The sequence below is a fragment of the Agelaius phoeniceus genome, chromosome 2 (genome assembly GCF_051311805.1).
Source record: "Agelaius phoeniceus isolate bAgePho1 chromosome 2, bAgePho1.hap1, whole genome shotgun sequence".
Classification (NCBI taxonomy): Eukaryota; Metazoa; Chordata; class Aves; order Passeriformes; family Icteridae; genus Agelaius; species Agelaius phoeniceus.
Genome location: NC_135266.1, coordinates 17,620,356 through 17,633,575, shown reverse-complemented (window position 1 = coordinate 17,633,575; position 13,220 = coordinate 17,620,356). Strand labels below are relative to the sequence as shown.

The window sequence follows — 13,220 nt, the reverse complement described above, 5'->3', positions numbered from 1 at the left end:
CCAAAAAAACCCTGAGCAATTAGACTTTTGAGAGAAATAAATCAAATCCTCTCTTTTGTATGGAACATCTATCATTGGTAGTTCCACACCTTAAAAAACTCAAGTGTCACAAACTGATGCACAGGCTCATCTTTTAGCTGTTCCACACATCTCATGTACATATTTAATTCATGCAACAACACACTGCATCTACCAATTTCTTCAGTATAATTGAGTTGTTCACACAAGCAAAAACCACCTTTTCAGCAGTGCATGCCTTTGTAATCACTAGTTAAGTATTAAAATCTCTCTAGCAAACAAGATACTAAATCATCAGCATTCTTTTGAACAGAAGCATTTCTACAAGAAAGAGACAAGGAAGAATGGAAGCACTGGAGTTAATTACCTTTTACTACCCTTCATCTGGGTACCACTGCCAATATTGATGACTGACTGCTGATAAGTTATCAGGTGGTAATAAATATGGGGGAGGGGGTAGGGAATGAATACTTGAACTAAGTACATTCCTGAAGAACTAACAAGAATGTGAAGGTGAGAGGGGTTAAACAAGTTGGTGTGTTTCCATCACACAAACTGTAGCAGTTAGTGAAGGGAGCTCACAGCACCAAGAACTTTATGACAAATTGAAGAAGGTGCTCAGACATAGAAGTACATCCTGGGAAACTTCAACGGAAAATACAAGTAGGCAAGGCTATTAAGAACTAATTCACTACTCAGCAATTCGTGCCTTAGTCTATTTCCTCTTAACATTACACAAACAGTCACTTAATGGATCTGTAATGATTTTCTTTTGTTTAAGTATTCTTTACAGCTCTTCATCTTTAAGGTACTTCAGACACCAATGCCTGTAACATTATTAATTAATTTTGTTGTGTATTTAATTAATAATATTGTGTATTTATCGATATATATGTATGTGTGTACATATGTACATATATATATTGGCAATATGAGTATTCAGGGCCAAATAATTACTTTGTTGCACATAATTAAAATCTGAATGGTCAGAAACAAACACATGACAAACCTGCTAGAAATATGTTTTGCATTTGGAATCACACCATATTTCAGTCTGGTAGTTCTAAAGTATTCTGAGAAGCAGATACTAACTCAAAATACTAAAAATTCTCCACATGTGAGAAATGTATTTTAACAACTCTCTTCATCAAACCCAGAATTTACATAGCAGCAGTTGACACAAAACCAAATTTCCATAGAAAATAGTCCAAATTGGAAGTTCAATTTAATATAAACCCTGACTTTTACAGGATTTATAAACTAAAATACAGGTATAGGGAGTAGTTTTATACTTGATCAACAGTCAATACAACTAAGAATGAAAAACACAGAAGCCCAATGTAGGATTCCAGTGGTGCTGTGATAAACGGCTACATTTCAAGTTAATCAGAATTATTTAATAAACATTGGCAACTGAAAATCTCCTAAAGATGGGGAAAGGAAGGGTAATCAGAGTAAAGCCACCAGGGTTAAGGAAAAGTCTCACATTGGAAAAGCTATATTTCCCTTGGCCAAAGACTTTTAACTTGAAGTTATATTAATCTGAAATTATATTCTCTGTAAAAAGAGAATGTTTGTTGCTTGGAAAGAAAAATAGTAAGAATTCCTAGAAATATATTTTTTTCTTTAGACCAGCCCCACAAAAGTAGTGAAAATAAAGTTCAAAAACAGTAACAATGAGAAAAATATAGTTATTCTACTTTATGTACAATTAACTGTATTTGCAGGAGACAAACTGGAATATATAACTAATCTGTTACATCTGTTTTCATATAAAGAACAAAAGATTTTAAGAGAATGAACAGATTATTTTTCTCCCATCTTTGTAACCTGCAACAGGACTTCTGGTTAAAATAATCCCCTACAAAGAGTAAAGAAGGACTTAAACTGAATCATAACACAAGCAGTAAATAAGTGCATGTATTTCCTTTCTAGAAAAATAGGGTAGCAAATCTGTGTGTAATGGCTGACCTTGTTCATGACAAGAACTTTAATGTGCAGTGGATCTGCATGTATTCTGAAGGGATTAAAAAAAACAGCTACCAGGGTAAAGCATACCTTGTGTTTCCCCATCCTACTAACACTACGTCCAACAAAAGACTACCCAGTGGAACACAGACAGCTTGTAGAAGAATTAAGCAATTAATTCATAGGAGAAAATAAAAAATTGAAAGTTCACATAGGGGGAAATAGAGCAACTTGGATCTAGCATCTAGGCAGTAAACCACAGTACACTTTAAAAAATAAAGGTGAACCATCCCTGTTAAAACATGTTCACTGACTTGCACACAAGACTTGATGATTCCCCCAGCACACCAGAATTTTTGATTCCCATTCAGACAGACGTTCAAGGACCTTAACTTTGTACATTTCAGTAAGGAAAAAAAAACACTGAACAAAATCAGATAAACCCAAAATAACCAGCATAGGATGGAGAAATATGGAGAAATTATATGTTTTTCTATACCATTGAACCCCTTCACATCAAATAGTTTTTTTTTTTTAAATGGTAGACATGCAATCCATCATTCTTCAGTGATAATAACAAACAACAAAAGCATTCAAAGTGAAAAAAACAATGTTCTTATACTTTATTCTGTATGTTTCTATGGCACTACTATTACTACTTTGTCAGCTTGGAAATGTTCCACAGTAAGCAGCCTATAGCAGAAAAGCAGGTCTAAGAACTAATCAGAACTATACCTGAGCAAGTCTCAAAGAAGAGAGTCTAGCTTCTGGATTTCAGCAATGAAAAAGTAAAGAAGTGAACATGCATCAGGTATGAGAAAAAAATTAATGGTTAATAAATAAAAAGAAAGAATGAAAGACACATGAACAACACTAAGTTAAATTAACATGATCTACAATTATCTAGGTATGAACACAGAACAGCCACTTGCATTTACTAGCAGAACATGAAGTCACAGTAGGTTACAACATCAACATGCCAAACCAAACGAAAAGAGCAGCTAACATCATCCTACTGCACACTTAGGACAACTAGCTGAAACTACATGCTAAGCATGCTGAAAAATACCTTCTAGAAGCTTAGAGGAACAGGAGGTTTCTGAGTCCCAGCCTACCATGCTGACACTTAGGCCAGAGAAGTTGGATGTGCTTACCTCCTGTAAAAGATCTGCTTGTTCAATGGCTTTAAGAACATTTTTCTTGGATGTCTCCTGAACTTCCCCTCCTAAAAGGAACTCATCCAAAATGAAATAGGCTTTTTCAAAATTGAAGATGATATCAAGTTCACAGACCTAAAAAGAACATCAGGCATTATTGCAAAGTGGAAGGATACTCTCAGTTGAGGTATATCCTCTCACAGAACTTAACTTGTTCACAGCTTCACCAAACTTTACCAAACCAAGATGTTAGCCTAAGGCTGTAACCTTGTAAAGACTGGGGCAATAATAAAAATCACACCTTGGAGGAAAAAAAAAAAATCAGATTTTTTCTTCAGTTAAAAACAGCTACAGCAACCTCTGCAAAAAGCTTTCACTGTTAAAAAGGCTTCAATTCACAGCAGTCTGTAAGACAGCTCCTCAGGACACAAAAGAACATTGCCTATAAAAGTTCTCTTGCTGCCTGCAGTATGCAAAGACAGCTCACACAATCTTACAGAAAGATATGAAAATAAATAATCTCAGATTTCTTGTTCAGTCTGCATTTCATAGTCAGAAGGACTACGAAGGAAGGCAGAATGAGCACCAGTTTTTCCAGGAGTGTTCATGCACATTACTGTAGCAGTTTGTGTTTGCTGTCTGGGTAAGCAGATGTCTCTCACACCTTTCCTTACATCCTGCCACTTCACAACCAACTGCCTCCTTTGGAAGCAGATGTAAGAGGTGCTCACACTAAAGCAGTGCCAGGAAGAAGAAAAGCTTCCTGCTAAGAGTAAGATTTTACCTGCCCCAACCCAGACTACTATGAAATGAAACAAATACAGGCAATTAACACCAGATTAATGAAAGTTCTTCTACAAATCAATAATTTCGTTTTGTATTTTAATAGAGGCAACCATCAGCTTAGTTTGGCCAAGCAAGCCACACAAAATGTATTAAATACACCTTTCAATTCCTAGTTGGTTATGTTCTTGTAAAAATGTTGTGGGCATAAAAAGAAATGACAAAACATAAATAAACTTAACTCACACTGCCAAAATACTTGTCAAGAAGTTCTACATAGCGATGAATTATTTCCAGAGTTATTAGTTCATTGTCCTGATCTTCAATAGCACAGCAGAAATAGAGGCTTGCATATCTGTAATAACAAAATAATCCTGATGTTAGCATACAAGCATAAGCAAAATGAATGCACTTGAGGAGTATCACATTCTCAGCAGTCCTTCATACTCAAGTTCAGCATACTGGTACCCAAATCACAACCAAGCAAGTCCTACCAAAGAATGGCTGACAGACCAGAAGACACACACATGTACATGGGAGTTATGTCTCTGAGTCAAGCATGACTTCACTCTTGGGCATCCTTTAGCTGACAGAACTAAAACAGCCAAAGAGGTGCGTGGAAAACTAAATATATTTGAATTTGTGGCATCATGACAGAGTTCTGAGATGACATACCTTCTCTTCTCTCTGTAACATCCATACACCACTATATTAATCAACTGATCCCATGTTAAACTTTCATCATGTAAGCTATACACAGATAATAAAAACCATAATGCCTCAAGAAAGATAGACTGAATTAGCAATTAGGGTTTGGTCTTTATAGAGAATTTTAAAAACTCAAAAACTCCAAAACCAACACCAAAGTCATCCACCCCAACTACTACTAAGTCAACAATGCAATCCCTACTAACTGTCCTAGCATCAGACAGATGAGAGGCCATCAAATAGTTTCTAGCAATCCACCTCCATCTTGGACAACAGGGAAGTTATAACTTCAGATATGATCCAGTTCAACTTTAACAAAAAGACCATCCAATTCTACTGTGCTCTATTATATATTTGTTCAAGCCAAGTTTAAAGAAATCTAATTAAAAAAAGAAAAAAACAAAGCAGGAATGAAAGCTGAAAATCCCATTTAGTCTTTTCTAACATGCCAAAACCATATGCCTTTCAGTCACACATGGCACAAACCAGATTTCAAGTGCCACCTGTTGTAACTGCTAATTTACATAAACCAGAAACAGCTTTTGTTTACCTCTAGAGGGGACAACTGGCCCCATTAAGCACTCCTGTGCAGCCAACCCTACTGAAAAATAAGTCATCCAGATATGAATACCTAGTTTAAGGTGCATAGTTGTTTCCCATACAGAGAAATCCATCCATCTTTTAAACATTAAACATATTTTATCAGCTGGGACTTGTCAGACTTTTAGAAGTTAGAAATTCTGAAAAAACCCTGCTGTATTTTCAGTTATGTTGAAATTTATCTCCAAGACACCTATCCAGTACCATTTATGATCTGAAAATGTCTCCCCTTCTCCCACTCTGCTCCAAATCAAATTGCTACAGCTTCAACATGAAAGATTAATCAGAATAGCTCTTATACAAAATCTTTAAACTACTATAAAATATTATTGCCTATCCTACCACAAAACAAGATGGGGGAAGAGAGGAAGACACCTCCAGTGAAGGACACCTTCATTCCCTCTCTCTTTCATCTATTCACCACGGGGATGCATCAACTCATCACAAGCCCTATCTGAGCACAGTTCTTTTGATTCTGCATTGTTCTGTTTATGCCTCACTAATTTTTCAAGGACATTTACAGTCATTGTAGTAGCTTGCAACATTTAATCTGTAGAAGGAACCTAAACTATTTCTAAAAGTATTGGAAAGAAATATTATAAAGAAAAAACATGCTTTCAAACTTACTGAGGAATTTCTAAGTCAAGCTCCATGTTATCATATTTCATTGTAGCAAAAAAGAGCATTGACACATTATTTGTTATTTGCACTAATCACCAGCACTCAGGCCAAATCCATCTAAACAAAGCCTTTCATCACCTGCAGAGGAGCAGCACTGATTACGATCAAGTGCAGTTCAACTGTTTCCTTATAGTGCTTAAACACAAGTTGAACCATGTACCAGCAGACCTTATCAAATCAAATTTGATTCAAATATTTTAAGTTTATCCACATGGGATTCCCTCTCTGCTCCTCTAATACATAGGAGTCTCTCTTGACACAGAGAACTATTTTATGGAAAAAGAAGGGAGGAGGGGAGAGAGGGAGTCCAACACAAAATACTTTCCCAGATCATGGTCTGCTCTCAGTGTCCTCATTTAAGAGAGCACAAAACATACTTTCAAAAGACTGTATTTGGCAGCTAGCAAGTAGACTGCACATTCAAGCCCTGCCAACTGCAGTTCTGGAGAAATAAGACTAAGAAACAAAAACTACTCAGTGGATATCAACACAAAATGGAGGCCTGGGTATCTATTATTATAAGCAGAGAATATTTTGGTATTTATTTTTTAAGTAGCAACCACGACTAATGGATCACTACTCAACAGAAGAAAACAAATGCAGATTTAATGAGCCTGAATGGCAAAAGGCAGAAGAGTAAAAACAAGTCATACCAAAGGGTATGAGCATACTACAAAGGAATGCTTCAGATCCAAATTCTCAGAGGCATAATTTTAATTTTTTTCCCCTGTAGAAAGGGCTTCAGAAAAAAAAAAAAGTGCTCACTAATAATCCACAGCAGACACTGGAAGTTTTGCCAAGCGCAGAAGTTTACATGGACAGTATCCACACAAAGACAAGTAGATTACTCGGGCTCAAAAAGATTTCTGCTCTGCAGAAACAGCTTCTTCCTAATGAGCCTGACAGAAACCTTTCAGATGCACCCAATGAAAAGGCAAACCCTGATAGAAAAGTACATACCCAGAAGTAAATAAAGTGGAGTCTGTAAGAAACATTCTGCCTTTTTTATTCCTATTGTAGTTCTGGTCTTTTTTTTATCTCACTAAACATTATTAAAATAATAATCAGACTCAATTCAGCTGCTTACCCTCATTTAGGAAAATATTTTATGACAAATATCCTCCACCTATCAGAAAGGGGACCAAAACCAGAGAGACCAAAAACTGTTTGGACCAAATCACCTGAAAATGTAATACAGGATTAAAGAACAAAAAGGTAACACAGCAGGTATAAATACTTATGCAAATTCCTGCCTTTAGACAGATGGCCTCAAGATTATTCTTTTTTGATAGGAAACAAATCCATGCATCTTTCCCTCAAGAGTTGCAATAATTCAGCAGTGGGAAGCCTCAAAACAGGCAGGCAGTATTTCAGCAGAGTTCTCTTCTGTTCTCACAGCCAAGTTCAGTAACTCTGCTGAGAGATCAGGTCACTGTGGGCAGAGCACAACTTACAAATCCTACCAGCACAGTGGTGTTCTCTTTCTGGATGAGAGAACACCTGCTTGAAGTCATCCCTGCAAGTTCAGCACCAGATAAGCCTGCAAACAAGCCATAAGTCTGTCAGCATCTAAGTCACTTTGCATGTAGATCCTAACTGTGGAAGTTTAAAGCTTACAAAGCTTGGTAGGAACAGAACAGAACTCTAAATGACAATGGGGAGGCAGACAAGTGTTTAATGAGCCCAAGAATCTGGGGTTGCCTGATAGCTAACCCAATGAAAACTGGGACAACTAATAAGCTGTGCTTGACCCAAGTTTTTTTTCCTTGTCCCATGACTTTACACATTTCTTTAAAAAAACATGAACTTCTGAGGCTCCAGGACATAGTGTATCAAAGTGAAGCACTTTCCCAGTTTCTTATTTCAGCAAGGCCATAGCCCCCAGCAGCTTCAAAATGAACAAGAATTTGATTCTGCTAATTCTCTAAGAAAAAGCTGTTGCCTCTTGATACTGAGGTCCTCCTGGTGCCACACAAACTAAAACTCTGTACAAAGAAGACTTGATCTAATTAAATTTATCAAGTCCAAGTATCTAATTCACTAAAATCACTGCATTCAGCCAGTTTTACAAAGCTACCTAACTAACATCATAGTAATACTTTCAAGAGGTACGACTGGCTGCTAAGTGATACATAAGAAAAAACAGGGATCATGCCAAGCTGGGCACATCCCACTGGCCACATGGCTGTACCTTCAGTTCACAACACTTTAAGAGACACAGTACCTGCACAATGGGCTCTTTCATTGCTTCTTTCAGTGAAGGGACAGTAGAAAGAAAGTTTTAAAACTTATTCAGTTTTAAGTCTTTAACATAACCTCTGATTATGGTTATGTGGTGCAAAAGTAAAAGACAACTGCCACATCAAGAACAGCAAAAGCTATTGTAGTTTCATAATATCCTACTCCAAATACAGTTCCAAACTGACACATAAAAGCAAAGCCACAATCCTTAATCAAATAACTAAATAACTAAACTATGTCCCATGAATGAAGCTAAACAAATGCTAACAAAGTAAAAGTTATATAAAATAAGTTTTTCTTCAAGTTCTGACTTTAACTGCAATATACTACACAGTGAAAATAACTCATATTGCCAGAAGTTAAAATGGTTAACAGAAGAAGTCTTCCAAGAAAAAAAATAGAAATTTTAACATTTAACACATTTTTTCTGTCATAGGGGGAAAGCTACAGGAACTTCTACCCTATATGCTCCAAAACCACTATGTTACTTTTTAAATGACAAACTGTGAAGAGCAAACACATCAGCTGTGTTTGTTAAGTTTCTAATCAGCTGTCTGCATAGGACTCCCCCTCTATTTTCATAAACCATAATTGTGGTTGGCTTCCCATATTTAATTTTTTATTTTCCCAGCAAGTCACTTCAAATCTCTATGCTTCTTGAAGTTAGAAGCCCCCATTCTCTTTTTAATCTTCTGGTGTCTATCAGCCTGAAAAACTATCTTCCAAAGCAGCTACAGAATACATAGAAGCCAATTCACACACCATGACAAAAGCTGGGCACCTTTCTGTCTGTGTTCTGTAGTGCTGAAGGAAAAAAACTTTAGAAGGCAAAGACTGAGCCTGTGTTGCAACCATTATAAATGGTACATGTATGAAACCAGAGGGAAATAAAAGCTACATGACCTACATTTAGATGAATTTTAAGATCTATTTCCTTGAAAATTCAGAAAACATCCTATAAAGACAAAATGCTACAGAGCTAAGGAGGCTAATCAAAATAGCCCAGCAGTCTTAATAAATGTTAAGTATCATAAGAAAGTCAAAGCTACTGTCTTGCCAACTGCTACATTTAAATTCATTTTATTCCTTCAAAAAAGTATGATGAGACCCTGAATACAGTTCTGATACTGCCAATCATTCTTTGAGCTGCAATATCCAGGTTCAATTCTCCTACATTTGAACAACAAACACACTCTAAAAACAAAAACAGCACTTAAATTTCAAGAATTTAAGATGCAAAATAGCAATAGGCACATACTTTCAGAACTTATATTGTAAAACATTTGCACCAGCAGGTTCAGATCATTCCCAGCAATAGATCAGACAAGAACAAATCTTAGCAGAGATCCTCTAGAGATGCTCAAGAGGAACTGCGAGCACCTTTTGCAATTTCTCAAGCCACAGAGTTCCTTTTGGTGTGTTTTGCTTTCAGCCACCACCTTCTCAGCTACAAAAAGTCACCCTTTACAAAGAAATCTAGCTGGTGCTCATCATCTTTAACTATGATGCAATGATGGGAACAAGTCCCACAAACCTAAGAGCTGGTAGTGTTACCAGATACAGACATTTAAACTATCACCTCTTACACCTAGTCCTTCTGGTGATGTTTCAGTGAAAAAAAAAAAGTTGAGATGTTCATTAGCTTGGTACAAGCTCATCTTCAGCAGTTTCACAGGCTCTCTGTGCCAGACTGGTCTGCAGAGAGTGAAATAAGCTACTGCAGTCAGCTGTGCACACCAGCAGTCCAGCAGACAGACTGCAGCACTTAGACCATTTTTAGCCAGACATAGATGTCTCCCAGCAAATTTCTTCATTCTCCTTGACCACAGGATGCACAACACACCACTGAGATGCAAGAACTCCACAACGTTGAGCAACTCAAACAGTCCTACCCCAATTTCCACCAGCTCCCTAGACACAAAAGGACATGGCAAGGAGTAGCTAACAGCAACAAACTGGGAGGGAAAGCAGCTGTGTGGAAGCATCCCCAGAACAACTACTGCCGTTCAAGACTGGGTAAGGAGGGAAACAGACTGGCCTATTAATGTCTCATTTTTCTGATTTAGTCCCATGAAAAGGCACTTGCAGGCATTAATACAGAAGGAAGCACAGCAAGTGCTTGAGCAAGCTTGTCTACATACGTGTTCAAGGAGTTTTGTGAGGCAGTCAAGAGGCAGAAGAAACTGTGTATGCTATCAGCATAGCTTCATGCATTGTTTCTCCTCTTTTCTCCTCGTGTTGAAGAACTGCATGCACTAGGCAGACCAGCAATACTCACATGCATATCTTTACACAAACCAATGTATATATGAGAGCAGCATTGAAAACATCTAAACATTTTTGATACTACTCATTTCTTATCCTGGAGAAGAGTTACAAATCACTCATTTCTGCTCCAGTCCTTTCTGTCCCATCTACAGGGAATACAACAATATTTACTGTGGGGCACAAACTATCTACCATCTCCACGAGAAAACAGGAATGCATAAACATTCTCAGGTTTACAACTAACTAGGGAGAGAGATAACTCAAGGCTTTGTAGCACCACCTTTAGCTGGAAGAGATGCAGCATACCACATCAGGAGGAGGATTACTGTTATTTCTGGAGAAGAATTATTCTCACACCACTACACTCTGATACATTCCAAAGATCAGCACAAAGGTAAAAAATGCCTGCCAAATACTCCTAGAAAGGTTAGGGAACACTTGAAAAATGAAATTATCATGAAGAAAATTATACAGTACTTTCATCAAAAGAAAGCTAGCCATGATTTTTTCAATAATAAAAAATCGTTTTCTGTACATACATGGGGGAAAAAAAAACCAAAAAAAAACAACACCCAAACCAAGTACTATGAAAAACTATGTCCTTATTTCTAGAAGCCTTTAAAAGCAAGTTACATTTTCAGGTGATTTATGAAGCCACTTCTTGAGGTAAATATTTATGAAATTTTTATCACTTATTAAATCTGAAATGTGTACAAATATGAAGCATGTACGTACTGCGTGAATCTAAACAGACTACCAAGAAGAACTGCCACTCCTTATAAAAATAGGAGGAAAGCTCATTTCTTCAGTACATTTCTAAATGCATGAGTGATTTTCCACACATGAATGACTCCTGCTTGGTTATCAAATTAGATGCAAGAGAAAAGTCAGTCTTCTCTGTAACCAGCAGAGGGAAGTAAAAAAAAAAAAACAACAACAAAACAAGAACAACCTTCATTATTTTCTTGCTACTTAATACACAGTTTGTAATGTATGGCAATTACGAGGTTAGTGAGACAGAACCACCTTTTGTAGACAATCTTCAGGTCTCTCCATTCGAGGAAGCTGCACATTTTCGGTTTGCGGGCTAATACTGTTTGAACAAGTTCCCTTGTGATCTTCTTCTTTTCTTTGTCAGATAATGGGACATACCACTTCTGGAGTCTCAGTTTCCCCTGGCGACTAAAAAGCAACATAAACTGCATCTGTTGAATTGGAAGGAGGGGAAAAAAGAAAAGCATTAATCTCAGTCCCCGAGTTTCGAAAAGATCTGAGAAAAACCAAGCAGAAAGCAAGTCGGACATCCAAAACCCTAACTACAGTACATATTTCTATAGCACTGGCAGATGTTACACAAGATTTAGAAGTAGCAATGATACAAAGGATTCTGCAGAGCAAGGTCAGTCAAGCCCAAGGCAGAAGAAAGCGCACACAAGTTTCAGAAGGGGTGTCAGAACCACGGGCTGGGGAGTGAATATACCCCAATTTCAGACCAGCCACATCCAGCACTCCTACGGTTTTATTTGGGTTTTCTACCCAAAATGACAGAAAAACATTACAGCAGACTCTTCCAATACCCAACCTCATTTCCAATTCAGCCGATTAAAGCCTTAGAGGAGCAATTTGCACTTAAAATCTTTCTGAAAAGCCTCGGAATACTTTAAAAGACATCAAACCTCCCAGCGGAGAGTCCTACGGCACAGAAAAGCCCAGTCTTTTCCCACGTTACACAAAAGGAGAGATTAAGTGCTTTCCCTGCGGTCCTATGTTCCAGGTCTCGCTTCCTCCAAAGGAGTGATGTTGCAATTATATTTTAAGAGGAACTTGCCGGGCTGTGTTTTCCAGCAGCCGTAACATTAAATGAAAAGGCTCAGGCTTTTTTCTTTTGCCTTTTTGCTCGAAGTTGTATCGGGCTGGAGAAGTTTCCCAGACAATATGACAGACATGAAATACGATGCTAAAGCCAGCCTGGTCCCGGGTGACAAGCGTGACCAGCGCCAGCCGCGACGAGCGGCGGCCGCGCCCGCAGCGGCTCCGCGGTGCCAGGGCGGGAGCAGAGCCCCGCAGCCCCCGCAGCCTCCCAACATCCCGCCTCGCCTCCCCGCCGGCCCCTGCACCGCCTCGGCTCCCCCGGCGCGGAGCGGGCGGCTCGGGAGGAGAGCCCAGCTCCGCGCGGCTGTGCTCACCGTGCCCGGGGATAGCGGAGCTGAGGCGGAGAAGAAGCAGGCACCTCTGCCCACAGCGGTACCGCCGATGTTGCCGCCGCGGCCGCCGAGCGGGACTGAGGGAGGGGTCGGGAGGGGACGGGAGGTGCCGCCGCCGCGAGCGCGCGCGCGCCTCAACGGCCGCCCCCCCTCGGGCAGGTCAGGGGCGGGGCCGGGACCGCGGGGGGGCGGGGCCGGGACGGAGGGGGCGTGGCCCGAGCGCCTCCGGACAAAACTTTATCAGCGGCCGCGGAGGGGGGAGCGGGGAGAGCTCGGCTGTCACCCAATCGGAGAGCTCAGCGCGCGGGCGGGAGGGAGGAGCGAAGCCGTTCTGGACCAATGAGAGGCGTGAAAAGCGGGGAAGGCGGAGCTGGTGTTGGCGGCAGGAGGGGCTGGAGCAAGAGGTGGGGTTTAGATGCCCTAATCCGCGTGGCCCGAATTGCGATAAGGCAACGGCCGGCGCGGCAACAGCCAACCAGGCGGCGCGGTGCAGATAGCGGTCCGAGAGCAGCCAATGGACGGGCGCGGCACGGAGCCGGGGAAATGACATCAGTCAATCAGGCGCCCGGAGACTGAGGCTCCTCCCCCGGCC

At 39.7% G+C, this 13,220-nt stretch overlaps 1 protein-coding gene across 5 annotated transcripts in view; it reads right to left on the bottom strand.

Moving 5' to 3' along the window:
• AP1S2 (adaptor related protein complex 1 subunit sigma 2) overlaps positions 1-12,786 on the bottom strand; it is a 31,111-nt gene extending 18,325 nt beyond the window's left edge. For 3 of the 5 annotated variants that reach the window (XM_054627706.2, XM_054627705.2, XM_077172943.1), the window contains exons 1-4: positions 12,611-12,786; positions 11,451-11,629; positions 4,173-4,281; positions 3,141-3,278 (exon numbers count right to left, since the gene is read on the bottom strand). In XM_054627706.2, the coding sequence (XP_054483681.1) occupies positions 3,141-3,278; positions 4,173-4,281; positions 11,451-11,629 (426 nt within the window). In that variant the 5' untranslated portion in view covers positions 12,611-12,786. The remainder of the gene's footprint in view (positions 1-3,140; positions 3,279-4,172; positions 4,282-11,450; positions 11,630-12,610) is intronic. The other 2 variants (XM_054627704.2, XM_054627707.2) reach the window with 2 other exon arrangements.
• Between the last annotated feature and the right edge of the window lie 434 nt (positions 12,787-13,220).